The sequence below is a fragment of the Drosophila eugracilis genome, unplaced genomic scaffold, assembly GCF_018153835.1.
Source record: "Drosophila eugracilis isolate 14026-0451.02 unplaced genomic scaffold, ASM1815383v1 contig_2088, whole genome shotgun sequence".
Classification (NCBI taxonomy): domain Eukaryota; kingdom Metazoa; phylum Arthropoda; class Insecta; order Diptera; family Drosophilidae; genus Drosophila; species Drosophila eugracilis.
In genome coordinates, this window is record NW_024572964.1 from 4,333,050 (window position 1) to 4,345,464 (window position 12,415).

The following is a 12,415-nucleotide window of genomic DNA, read 5'->3' on the forward strand; positions in this document are numbered from 1 at the left end:
TAATTTATCCTTTTAGGTATCAAACTACTTCACCCTGCCCATGCGCACCCAAACCGCATTTGATCCTAATGTAAAAAACTTTCCCATCGGAATGCAGGATACAGTATTTGGGGAGCAAACTTGTCTTCACGGACACCTTGGTGGGGTGCTGCTTGCCGATCCAACCACCAGTCTAAAGACAATTTTCGATGCCGGCTCAAATTTTAGTTCAATCTTCTCCCAGGACAATGACCTCCTGGAACTGAATTCGCGCTTCGTTTTCTGCTATGCTCCGGGAGCAGTGTGGCATGGCATCTGCCAGGATCTTATACCAGGTGGGAAATACCCTGGGAGGATAAATGCTCAGCACTGCAAGATCGTAAAGATCCAGGAGACAATCAACAGTATCGGAGGTGTCAGTGCAATATTACCCATCCTGCATAGGCTGGTCACATCGGATCAAGCAGCAGATATTTCAATTGGAAGTGTGAGCGAGGAGTCATTGTCCTGCGCTCCGACACCATCGGCGGAAGAATTTACCGATTGGGAGATGCTCTCCTCGAACTCATACACCGAATGGAAAATGCTGCAACACCCGCTGGCTAGCTTCCTGTGTCTATTACGATACCTCACTCATGAGCACGAAACTAACCAAGAACAATTGCTGAGTAGCGAATGCCTGGCCATTGTGGGCACTATGCTTCAACGCTGCCCGCCGACTCTTTTTGATGTTAATGCTTTAATGGCCACCCACCTGCTGATGGAATCGCTCCAAGGACACAAGGCCGAAGCAGGCGGACAGCTTTTGGATGCATTGTACGCTCACATTGTCTTTGACTTTGCTATCTGGTCGCGTCTGCAGTTTCAAATCACCTTGGGACATGCTCAGTACCTGAGTGCCATGATCAAGAATGACAGAAAGTTCTTCCGCAAGCGGTATGGTGTCCAGTTTGTACTGGACGTGGTACGACAATACTATTCCACACCAGACAGCATCAGCGATGAAGACGCCAAAACAATTCGGGCTACGCTATTCGGAATAATTAAGTTCTATCTGCAAAAGGAAGTGAACATCAAAGAAGTGAATTCAATGATAGCATTTCTGGCTTCGGTGCGACAGGATGTGGTACTTGTGGAGTTCCTGGAAATGATGACTTTTTATGTGCGCGGCAAGAATTGCAAGGATCAGATGGTTCTTCTCCTGCATGAGCCTCAATCTGCCAATCTTATCTATAACTTCTTCGTGGACAAGAGCTACAATAATGAGATTCAGGAGGCGGCTATAAGGGTAAATTGAAATATTTTATTGATCAAGAAAAGTGGCTAAAATTTTCCTTTTCTATATTTAGTTTATAAGTGGATTATTAGCCACATCTCGGGTGCACCAGAAATATAAGCAAGTGCTTCGATTGTACGAACAAGCTACCGAGCAGAGCATGTTTCCTGGATTTTTCTCCTTCATCACACCGTCATCACTCAGCTCTACGATTATCTTCCATTTGGTCGATGAAATGCTTGGACTTCAGCCAGACTATGCAGGTCTTATATTTCTGGTTTATCATGTGAGCAGTTGTGATCTTCCCGTAAAACTGGAGGTCGCCAAACGACTGCTTCAAACTACCTTCGTGAAGCAACATTCCACAGTCGCAATGGCCAAGCAAACGGGGTGGCAGGAATCCATTGCTCGGCTGCTCATTCGCAAACCCCTTACCAGTTCGCCGCCAGACGAAGAGAAGCGGCGCAGTTTTGGTATCAACTTGGATGTGCTTTTGGAGGATAACTCCAGCTTTTTGGCCCAGGCCGATCTCATCACGTTCTCGGAGCAGGAGATTGGGTTGGCTCAATTACAGCAGCAGCAGCAAGAGGAACTGAGCGACAGTGGTCTTATACTTAACGAAATCCAGGCCAGCGTTTCTGAGGCAGCCACCGTCATTGAAAGTGAAATTAAAGGTAAGACGCTTTTATACTTTTTACCCAGAAATTCATATTAATCATTCTTATTTAAATATCAGAATTGGCTGAATCTGTATCTGGAGCAGTGGTTGAAAATGCCAGCAGCTTATTTTCAGTCATTCGGCAGACCACCCATGATCTGCAGGACACATTCGAGTCCTTGACGTTGGGTAGTTCGACGGATACGGCCGATGGCTCGCAGACTCCTTCAATTCAGCGTGAGGAATCCATAAGCTCCGACAGCTCCACGCAGTCGCCGCATGGTCCGCCAAAGAAAAGTGATTCCTTGGAGGTAAATAACTTTTCTATATGAACAATATTCCATCTTATTTATTATTTCCTATTTAGAGCACCTCTGCCTTTGACTTTGTGGCCGATGGCGATGTGGACACCGAGGAGCAGTTGGTTTATCTAGTCTCAAATACTCTATTCAACATTTTCTGGCGCGGAATTCCTAACGATCACCCTCAGTGCTGGCAAGAACGTGGCCAAGTGCTGGGCTGCATCAATTTGCTGGCTCTTAACAACGAGCTAATAACTTCTCATCTATCGCTACGTCTGCGGATTTTGGAAATGGCCGTGCAAGCCTCACTTTTCGATCTGTCGGAACACGGTAGTCAGACACTAGTCAACCAGGAGAATGCTTCGCACATTCTGCGCATGGTTTATGAATTGGTGGTGCTTGGATCAAATGAAGACGAGTCAAAGAAGTGTTCTACGAAACTTTTGGACGGTGTCCTAGCTTTGCTTGATGCCCTGATGATCTTCCAACAGGGATCCTCAGATGATTGGTCGGATATGATTCGATTGTGCTTGGGTCTCCTGCTCAAGTGCTCGCATCATCCGAACCCTGGAATTGTGGCCATGGCGACGGCCAAACTGCATGCTATTCTTCAAAGTCGTTCTACGGAGGATCCCGCAGAACTCTCGTATCTTCTGTACAGCATTAATAGGGCTCTGGATAATGCCATTGAAGGTGAGTTTCTTAGAAAATATTTCTTAATTTATGCAAGTATTTAATGATTTTTCATTTCAGTTGGCAATCCAGAAGAGTATTCTTTCTTAATGCCTGTGATGAAAGCATTGCTGGAGAAATGTCGCTTCGCCTTCAATTTGGATTCAACCCTTCCGGATCTGCCTTCAACCTCGTCTGGTCCTGTCTTCTTTAATGATTTCCAAATGTATAGCACCAGCAAAAAATGGAGAAACTTCATTGAACGCATGGTAAGTTATTAAAATATTATTAACAAAAAGGTATCAGTGAAGTAACAGTTTTATTTGGAACTCGATTCTTTAAAATTGCTTATAACTAATATAAGTTTATACAACGTTTTTAACTTATGATAGAACGTAATAACTTATTTAAAAACTATTTAACTAAGTCTTTAAGATATACCTCCTGTAAATTCAATTGAGAACTCAGAATAGTTTGTGATTTTTTGGCAAGTTTTGACGCAGCCCGTGAAGATTTCGCTCCATTTCCCGGTCGCTGAGGGGACTCTTGAACAGCGTTGTGTCGAAGACACCCTTGGTGGTTCGCTTTGATGTCGGTGGACCTGCTGGCTGCAATGCCAGCGGTGACACCTGCCCGTGGTTTCTAACGTAACCCGGTCGTGTAGGACGCGAGAATCGCCCTCCGGTGGTGGGTATAAACTGTTGCCTAGTGGGTGGTGCAATGGTTCCATCGTAATAGCTTTGAGAATGAGATTGATCGATTCTAACACTGGTGCTGATGGGATCGGGTGAACTAGGATTCATGGGGGCTTGAGAGTTTGTGCGATACCGGGAGGAGCCGCGATTTCTAGTCCGGGCAGTGGTGGGAGTTGCCGTAGTACTTGTAACAATGGTGGGTATGAATGCTGTGCGAGTAGTACTACCCCTTCCCCTCATTGGACTCCAAGGTGCCGGAGTAGTCGACTTTGTGGTTGTGGGTGTGACAAAGTTAAAGAATGTCTGCTTCCTCTCCACATAGTGAGAGCTATTTGTATCTGTATCGGCATTTTCATTCGACTCCCCTAAATGGCTATCCGCATCATAAGCCTGCTGGAGCTCAGGGACATCCAAAGTATGCTTTGCGGGCACGATTCCAGAGCTGGGCTTTCGCTTCCTCTTCCTCCGCTTGGAACTGCCAGCCGCATGGGCGTCTGAAGTTATTTCGTTTTGATCGGGAGAGGGAGCCAGGAATGGTGGATAGGACTCCTGCTCATCACGATTGGAGGCTTCGAATGGCACGGGATCGTAGATGGGAACTTCGTAGCTGGACTTTGGAAAATCGAAGCTTGGGAACTTATGGTGTGGATTCAAAGGCAATTCCTGCGTAGGTGGTGCATAATCGTCTTGCGGATAACTATTGATGGAATGTGAATCGGAGGATACGTAGTTGGTAGGAGGGTGCTGAGGTGGTTGGTCGTAGGTAGATGATGGAGGATGCTGGTAGTTACTTGGATGTTCCTGGGGTGGTTGGTCATAACTGGAGGAGGGATGTTGCGCAGGTTGATCATAACTCGAGGAAGGATATTGCGGAGGCTGATCATAACTGGAGGAGGGATGTTGCGGAGACTGATCATAGCTGGAGGAGGGATGTTGAGGAGGTTGGTCATAACTGGAGGAGGGGTGTTGTGGAGGTTGTTCATAACTAGGGGAATGATGTTGAGGAGGCTGATCATAACTAGAAGATGGATGTTGCGGAGGCTGGTTATAAGTAGAAGGAGGATGCTGCGGTGGATGGTCATAACTCGAGGAAGGATGTTGTGGTGGAGCGTAGCTATTCGATGGCGGATGCTGGGGAGGCTTTACATAATTATTGGACGGGGGCTCGGCGAATCCATCATGAGAATTTGACTTATGGGGTGGCACATAGCTTTGTTGGTGATTTGACTGATAGGAAGTGCTGATCTCGAAAGCGGGTGGAGAGTAGGCAATCTCAAAGTTAGGATTATGATCGGAACCATGTTTGGACGGCTGCTTCGGTGGCTCTGCGAAGTTCTGATGATATCCTACATTGGGGATCTTCTGTTCATAAATGGAATACGAATCCGGAGCTGGCAAATCCTGATGCGGATAGTTGGGAACTGGTACTGGGGCCGAGGGTACTCCATAACGGGTAGATGGCGGATGGGCCGGAGCAGGAGGTGGCTCATAGTGCGAAGCAACCGAGTGTTCCGGCTGGAAACCTTGTTGAAGAGATGGCAATCCGTACTTTTGATGAGGGACGTGCTCATGGGTTGTGACGAGGCCAAAGTCCAGGCTGGGAAACTTGTGTGCTCCATAAAGGTCCGGTTCCGAATCGTGGTTATAGAAATCCAAGTCCATGGACTGCGCTTCATAGCTCGAGGTGGGTATCTTAAAGTCCGCACCATCAAATTTTAGGTGCTGAAAGTCATCCAGCGAGAAACTAGGTTCCTCGAGATGTGATGGAAACGAGGGCTTTGAGTAGCGAATGTGGGGTGGTGGTGGTCCATATTTAATCTTAGGTGAACCTTTAGTCCGTCGGCGCACCTTGGAGCGCTTGATCACGGCGTAGGGTGGCTGACGGCGGTATCGTATTAGTTTCTCCGCCGTAGGCACTAGCTCTGATTTTGGCTCAGTCTTGGGCTCCCTGTCAACACTTGTGGCATTGGATTCGCTCAGGGCGAAGGGCAGCCAGACAGCCAACTACGGGGAGAAGGGAAGAAAGAAAAGGTAAAGGGTGAGTGGGTTAATCTTCCGCAAAAAAATGTCATCAGACAAATAAACTTTCTCCTTCCAAACTTAAATGCTGTCATCTCTGTGTGGTTTTGTCTTATGTGGCCAACCTTTGACTTTCCAACTAAGACCCACTAGCTTTCGGCGATGGCTTCCGCCTCAGTGCCTCTCTGGCTCCCAGCTACCCTAGCTCTTTACACGTAACATAGTTGCCATCACCTCCACCAGTGGCAATCTAGTCACGAGTCTTGTTTGCCAGGCTCCTCGTAATTGTTGCATCGATAGGCGACTTTGCCGGCTCGCTGGTCTCACGCAATCCAGCCTCGAGGAGGTAGAGGGCTTGCGAGAGGAGAAGGTGGAACTGGGCACCCGAAGGAGCCAAGCATTGAACCTGATCATCGCCAGGTTCATGTGCGCGAATCCGTTTGCAGCTGCTTTTTTTGGCTTTTGCTTTTGGCCATGACTTGCTGAGGCTTGGGTAAACAATGTTTCGAGATTGCCAATAAAGCGGAAAGTTAAGGGTTTAAGGGAAATGGTTTCTAAACTTGAAATAAGTACTATGTAAGTATTGTTCGAAATAGTATGCCTTTTGGAATCTAGAACTGTAAACGGCTCTACTAAACTACTGATAATTTAGCATTCTTATCGAAAAACTATACACTATTTCAAAAGCAATATTAATAGTAACTGAGTGCACCTTTGTAACTATATGAAACTGTTTTAAATTTGATTGGCCATAAGCAAAGGATAATATATCCCATTGGGGCGAGATAACTTCAGCCTATCCTTGTTCAAAATTCATAGTTTAATGGTTTCTCTTTAATAAGTGCCTCTACGACATCACCCGAGAGATGGCAGCATAATTAATTCACATATTATTTAATCGCTTACAAAACAGGCCGAAAGCCAAAACAAATTGCACATTTTGAGCGGTAGACAAAACGCGAACTAAACTGTACGCAGCTGTGGAGTTTGGAAAAACAAATTCCGAAATCGACGCGAACATCAACACAACTTTCATTGGCGGCGGCACAGCGACTCCGACTCCAACTCCGAATCCAACCAAATCCAAGTTGGTGCTGGAGTTTATTAAGATTGAGATTTTCCACGCGGCTCCCGGTCGGTCACGACTCGTCGGACTTTCTTTCGGCAACTGAGCTGAGCGCCAAGAAAGTGGTCTGGTTTTGTGGCTCGAAGAGGCGCAGCTGGAACCAGTCGAATGACAAAGCGGCGTCGCTGCCGATGCACCCACCTGGTGGAGATTTTACCAGAAATATTTTGCTCTGCTCTTTTATTTTCCATTTTATTTTATTTAATTCGTGTGTGCCCAGTGCCTTGGAACGATCGCCGGAGGCACTGGAGGTGGTGGATTATGCAAAGAACCTCCCGCCGTGTTGCCTTCACTACTGCAATGCGGATGCCTCCTGGATACGCTAGATATCTGGAAGAGATCGGCTTCGGCATCGGCGTTAAATAAACCCCTAATAAACAGCTATCTAACTGGTTTGCACAACTGCAATCGAGTGTTTCCTGTGCCTGCGGCTGTATGCACATTGAACTTGAACCTGACCGGACGTGACTTGGACGTGGAGTGATCTCCGCTAGATCGCCTCGCCAGCAGATGGAACTCGAACACGCACGAAGACTGCCCCTGAATCAAATGAAAGCGAAAACAAATTCAAGCTGCCATAATCGTCAATCTCGATATCCATCACAATTCGCAGACTGAAAGAAAAATCAGACTTAATCTTGATGTTTTTATTAGAAAAATCCTTATATCCTAAACGATTTTTGTTCTAACAAGATTGTTTATTATTTATTTAAAAATTTAATTCTTATCACTGCCAAGGTTTTACCATGCTATCGTTTCTTTTTGTGTACTGATCTCGAATTTCTCACACTTTCAGGTGAAGCCGCTGTACGATCGCTACCAGCGCGACATTGAGCTGCATCTGTGGGAACCCATCAATCGATTCTGGGCGGAATGCTATGAAGCCTGCAAGGCAGCTTCCAAACAGAGAGCTACAAACCAGACCGAGAACCGGCGTCTATTCCAGCAAAAGATCTACATGCCATGGAAGGTGCGCCAGGTGGAGGAGATGCAGCGATTGCAGGCGGCTGCACTACACCACAAGACCGTCGACAGTCACATACGGAAGCGGTGGAAGACCGCCAAGCGTTTCTTGTACGGCCCCCGCGGACCCTGGTATACTGGGTGAGTCCTAAGTACATTACTTATAATTACAAAAAAAGAAAAACATTTTCTTAGATTTTAGTTAAAGTATTTTACTGCTTAAGAACTATGTAAGGGGTAGATATTATGTTAATAGAGAATCTTCTAACTTCATAGTTAAGATACATTTTTTTTGTATGCAAGTACAGTTTTTGGAATAAAACTGAATATAATATCTTTCTCTCTCTGTAAAAGTCACCGATTCCATTATGAAATGACGCGAAATTCAGCATTTTAATTGCCCGCCTCGCATTTGAGGCGACAATTGTAATCGAGCGTGCCAGCGTGCAGCGGTTATACTCATATTACATGTGTGCGTGATCACTTAATCACCTGGAGGCACACACTCGTGGTCTCAAACACCGCTAAACCACTCGAAGACACAAATATATTGCCAGAAGCCGCTGCGCTTTGTGTTAATTTCACTTCCAAATGCAAACAAATCCCTCTTAATCATTAAAGTCTGCACCAACGCCAACAGGGGCAGACCATCAGGCCCACCAGACCCACTAGAGTCATCATGTTCATCAACACTCTCGGCTGGTGGTAACCACAATACGTTTAGTAGGTTGTTGTTGCCCGGGTTCCACTGCCACAATGGGTGAAATCCGTCAAAACAATACCACAAATTGGTGATAATCTGATGGACATTTATAAGCCGACTTTTAACTGCAAATCTTGTTTAAATGTATTCATTTTGATGAGATTAGTGGTGAGATTTGGAGATTATCATATTAGTTTTTTTTAGTTTTGCAAAGAGGCTTAACATTCGAATATTTATTCGTTTTTTATAGCCGTATCTAAAAACTCTCTTAGCTTTGATGAGCATTTTATTTGAATTGTTTGTTTAAATAAATAATTTAATTATTAACTTGTAAAAACTACAACTTGACTAAGATAGTAAGCCTTAAAATTTTTTCATAACTTATGACTACTTTCTTCCATTTTGGACATGTTTTGATTACCCCTCGAGCTTTTTAGTCCCATTGTAACACCTGCTGTTTGGCAGTGCAGCTCGCCTATTGTCTTACGCTTTCGCCCATGTCTTTTGGACTGGCCCCTCCACTTTCCCGCCCATGCCGTGTCGCGATTAACATTTCAATTTAATTTTATTAAATCATCAAAAGCGTTTAATGTCGAATGCAACAAAGACCCGTCGCATTATGCAATTGTAAATGTAACGAAAACTCATTATGCGAGCCATAAATTTTTACATAAACAAATATGCACATAATTGAAGGCGCTCCATGCAGATGTGCAGACATAGCCGTGCTGGGTTTGGTCCATTTTGATGGAGGTCAGTTCTCGGACGGATCGAATTATCCCCCCAACCAATGCATTTGATTGGGGCGCGGCGAATGGCAATCGAATTTCCAGTTTAACCATTGTGCCCGGTGGCTGGTGGCCGGTTGCCAATTACTCGATCAGATCGATTGCCAATCGCAGCGGCGGTGTGTTCTCTAACTGAGCCCATAAATTTCATTTAGACCACTTTGCATTGACGCTCGAATTACGCAGTTTTCTGTGGTGCGTGGCCCGGGCCTTGAGCGATTAGCCTGCGCTCTGTTGACGGCCAAAGTTGCAGCAGTAGCGGTGACCTGTTCAGGTGGGGCTTGTTCTGTTCTAAGGTCGATCAGCTCACGGTGTAAAAAAAAGAACAGCAAAAAGCCAACATCTGGCCCAAAATTAACATGGACTTCATGTTTTGACAAAGCCAAGCCAAGCTGACTTGTTAGCTTTTTGGTTCTAATAATGACATTTAACATTCAATGATTTAGAATTAAATGTAATTTTGATAATTATAAGCTTATTTAATAGCTGCAATTATGTTTTCAAATTCTACACAAATATTTATATTTATTTTAATGGTCCGCCAACACTCAGCACGATTGCAGGTATTTTGCAGTGAGGTGTTTATTGACTATGAAAAGTATTATTAAGGTTTCTTGAGAATTCATTTTTAGGCTTGTTGAAATAATTTATAAGTTTTTGCAATTTCTCGAGAATTTTCCATTACATGGATTATTTCTTTATAATATAGATCTTTTTTCTTCTAAATTTACTTTTTAAATCGTAAAACAAAAGTGAAATTTCTTTGACTACCTTTTCTCCCACCAAGTTTTCCCCCATTTCCATAAGAAAACTCCTTTAACTTTCCATTTGCATAGCTTCGGTTCGTTTATTGCAATCTCGTTTCTCATTCTGCGAGTTCTACTCGAGTGCACAGGCTCGGATTAAATAAGAATTGAAACGGGGATTGTAAGTTGGGGATTATAGAGTTTTTATCGCGGTCAAACAGCCTTAAGATTAAAAAGACAAGAAACATAAATGAAAGGCCTCGAGAATGTTGTGAGTGTAGATGAGGGGACATTGGATCCGGATCCAAAAATAATAATCAAATCAGAACCCGCTGTCCGTGAATTCGTATGTACATATTTCGATAAATCGCTTTCATTTCAACTAATACTACAACTACTATCGACTACGATCGGCCCGTGGCCTTCTGTTAGCTGGAGGCCACGTGGCAGGAGAAGTTGGTCGCGATGTGTCCATTATTCGGGTGCGGCAAGAGGTCGGCAAATATCAATCCGGTTGGGTTCGATTCCCTGACTTAGTGGTAGCCCAGGGGCGAGAGGGCGGGCAGAGCAGGCAGTGCCAGTTTGGGCAAAGCGGGTCCGTAGGCTGGGGCCAAAGCCGGACCGTATCCATGGGCCAGAGCCGGATAAGCAGGCGCCAGAGCTGGGGCATATGCGGGCACCTTGGCAACCAAAGGAGCGGCATGGAGCAGAGGAGCTGGAGCAAGAACCTTGGCCACTGGAGCCACTGCCTTAACCACGGCACCCTCACGGCGGACCACTGCGTTGAATCCGTGCACAGGATCGGCGGTGTACTCCACAATACGGCGGGTGCCATCGGCTTCGATGAGGGAATAGGCGCCCTGCACCACATCACCGCTGCGGGTCTCCTGCTGGCTCTTCACATCACCAGTAGATCCATCCTGTTGAAAGGGGATACACATTTTGATTAGAAGAGGTTTATGATTTCTTAAGGATGTAGATTAATTTGTATATTATGATCAATGTTCTATGTCCTTTATAGGTTTTCTAGAAAGGATTAGGGTCCTTCTTTAGCCATTTTGATATCCATCTTGTTTAACAAATACGTTCTGGTTTAATAGTTCTAATCTCCCATAAACACTTCATAAAAATGTCTAACAAAAATCCAAATTTGCATACCAGCTACTCACAAAATGGATTTTGTATGCTGATTTTTGAATAGACATTGCTTTTTATGAGGTGACTAGCCAAGAACTTTTCAAGTAAATTCTTAAGATGCTGACTCACATGAACATCGTAGCTGAAGGTGTATTGAGGATTGGGATCGTAGGGCTCGGGTCCAGCCACCTTAGCCACCAGAGGAGCAGCCACCTTGGCCAGCGCCGGATACGATGGATAGGCGGGCAGGGCCAGTCCGGGACCGGGAACCACCACGGCGGAGGACACCGCCACCAAAGCGCTCAGGACGAGGATAAGTTTCTGTGCCATTCTGGATTACTTGCTGTTGGATTTAGATGGAGAACTGGAGGTTGCTGCTCGACTGACAAATGAACTCGATCTGTGGTTCTGTGGCCGCACGACAATTGCTTTTTATAGGCCTACCATAGACGCGAGCCCAAAAATCCGCAACAGCCTCCGCCGCCGCCTGCCACCAGATATTTATGCAAAAAGCGCAATAAGACACAAAAATAATAAACAACTAAAAAGTGCGCATGCGTGTGGAGTCTGTGGCGGCCTGTGTCTATGCGAAATACTTGCATCGATCGCGACAAATATAAAATAATTCATTTTTCGCTGCCCATGGCAATCAGAAGGGGCTACTCTCGGGTGGTGGTCGAGGAGGAGGGTCTCTGCTGCACTTCACGCATGTCTGGGAGTTTGGGAGGACTGTGCCGGACCAAAGTAAACTGGTCCCACGCCGGCTCCGTCGTCGTTGTCGTCGTGACAAAAAAGTTCAATTCGAAAGCGAATTTTTTGGGCCTAGACCGGGTGGCCGGGCGGATCAGGTGTGTGGCGGTACAGCATGAGGCACCTCCCATGTCCCATGTCTTGGCTTTATGGCCACTAGATTGGGGCGAAGCTGCACACGCACCCAGCAGTCGATTGTTGAAAGGTGTGTTTGGGGCACAGCCTTCGAAACTGGCTGGCAGCGCTCTAAACCGCGCCCACCCAAAAATCTCAGCCAGACGCATTTAATGCACTGGGAGAAAAAAGAACAATTCTTTGCTGGGTTCTTACGTTTTATGGGTTACTTAAAAAGCAAATAGGGTTTGTGGATACTATAATCTATTAATCTAACATTCTATAAAGTAAATTAAACAGAAGTTAAGGTGTTCCTTCGACTGGAAAGAATCTCTGTAGAGATTCGTTCTTGTTTTTATTTTAAATCATTTTTCTACAGTGCACAGATTTGGTTCTGTAACTCTGGTCTATTGCCATTGGGACAATTTTGCCCATTATCACTAATTTTCAACGCGTACCGCCGCTTGTTAGGCGTTGCTGTCGCTGC

The 12,415-nt window shown here is 45.4% G+C and overlaps 3 protein-coding genes across 4 annotated transcripts in view; 1 reads left to right on the top strand and 2 right to left on the bottom strand.

Annotated features, from left to right (window-relative positions):
• Positions 1-12,415, top strand: part of LOC108107841 (neurobeachin-like protein 1) — a 30,909-nt gene that overhangs the window by 3,634 nt on the left and 14,860 nt on the right. For both annotated transcript variants that reach the window (XM_017215594.2, XM_017215595.2), the window contains 6 exons: positions 17-1,267; positions 1,329-1,929; positions 1,992-2,224; positions 2,281-2,908; positions 2,969-3,156; positions 7,524-7,831. In XM_017215594.2, the coding sequence (XP_017071083.1) occupies positions 17-1,267; positions 1,329-1,929; positions 1,992-2,224; positions 2,281-2,908; positions 2,969-3,156; positions 7,524-7,831 (3,209 nt within the window). The remainder of the gene's footprint in view (positions 1-16; positions 1,268-1,328; positions 1,930-1,991; positions 2,225-2,280; positions 2,909-2,968; positions 3,157-7,523; positions 7,832-12,415) is intronic.
• On the bottom strand, positions 3,258-6,807 carry LOC108107842 (extensin). The gene is made up of 2 exons (XM_017215596.1): positions 6,508-6,807; positions 3,258-5,586 (listed from the first exon to the last, which is right to left on the bottom strand). Exons 1-2 carry the CDS (start codon positions 6,538-6,540, stop codon positions 3,352-3,354), a joined length of 2,268 nt encoding a protein of 755 aa, XP_017071085.1. The 5' UTR covers positions 6,541-6,807; the 3' UTR covers positions 3,258-3,351.
• On the bottom strand, positions 10,009-11,446 carry LOC108107847 (larval cuticle protein A2B). The gene is made up of 2 exons (XM_017215601.1): positions 11,194-11,446; positions 10,009-10,847 (listed from the first exon to the last, which is right to left on the bottom strand). The coding sequence occupies exons 1-2, from the start codon at positions 11,392-11,394 to the stop codon at positions 10,461-10,463; spliced, it is 588 nt and encodes a 195-aa protein (XP_017071090.1). The 5' UTR covers positions 11,395-11,446; the 3' UTR covers positions 10,009-10,460.

Excerpts from the sequence above, each read along its gene's own strand:
- LOC108107842 (XM_017215596.1), bottom strand. The coding sequence starts at position 6,540 with ATGTGCAATTTGTTTTGGCTTTCGGCCTGTTTT. Across the intron at positions 5,587-6,507 it reads TTTGGCTTTCGGCCTGTTTT|TTGGCTGTCTGGCTGCCCTT; the intron begins GTAAGCGATTAA and ends TTCTCCCCGTAG.
- LOC108107847 (XM_017215601.1), bottom strand. The coding sequence starts at position 11,394 with ATGGCACAGAAACTTATCCTCGTCCTGAGCGCTTTGGTGGCGGTGTCC. Across the intron at positions 10,848-11,193 it reads CCTTCAGCTACGATGTTCAT|GATGGATCTACTGGTGATGT; the intron begins GTGAGTCAGCAT and ends CCCTTTCAACAG.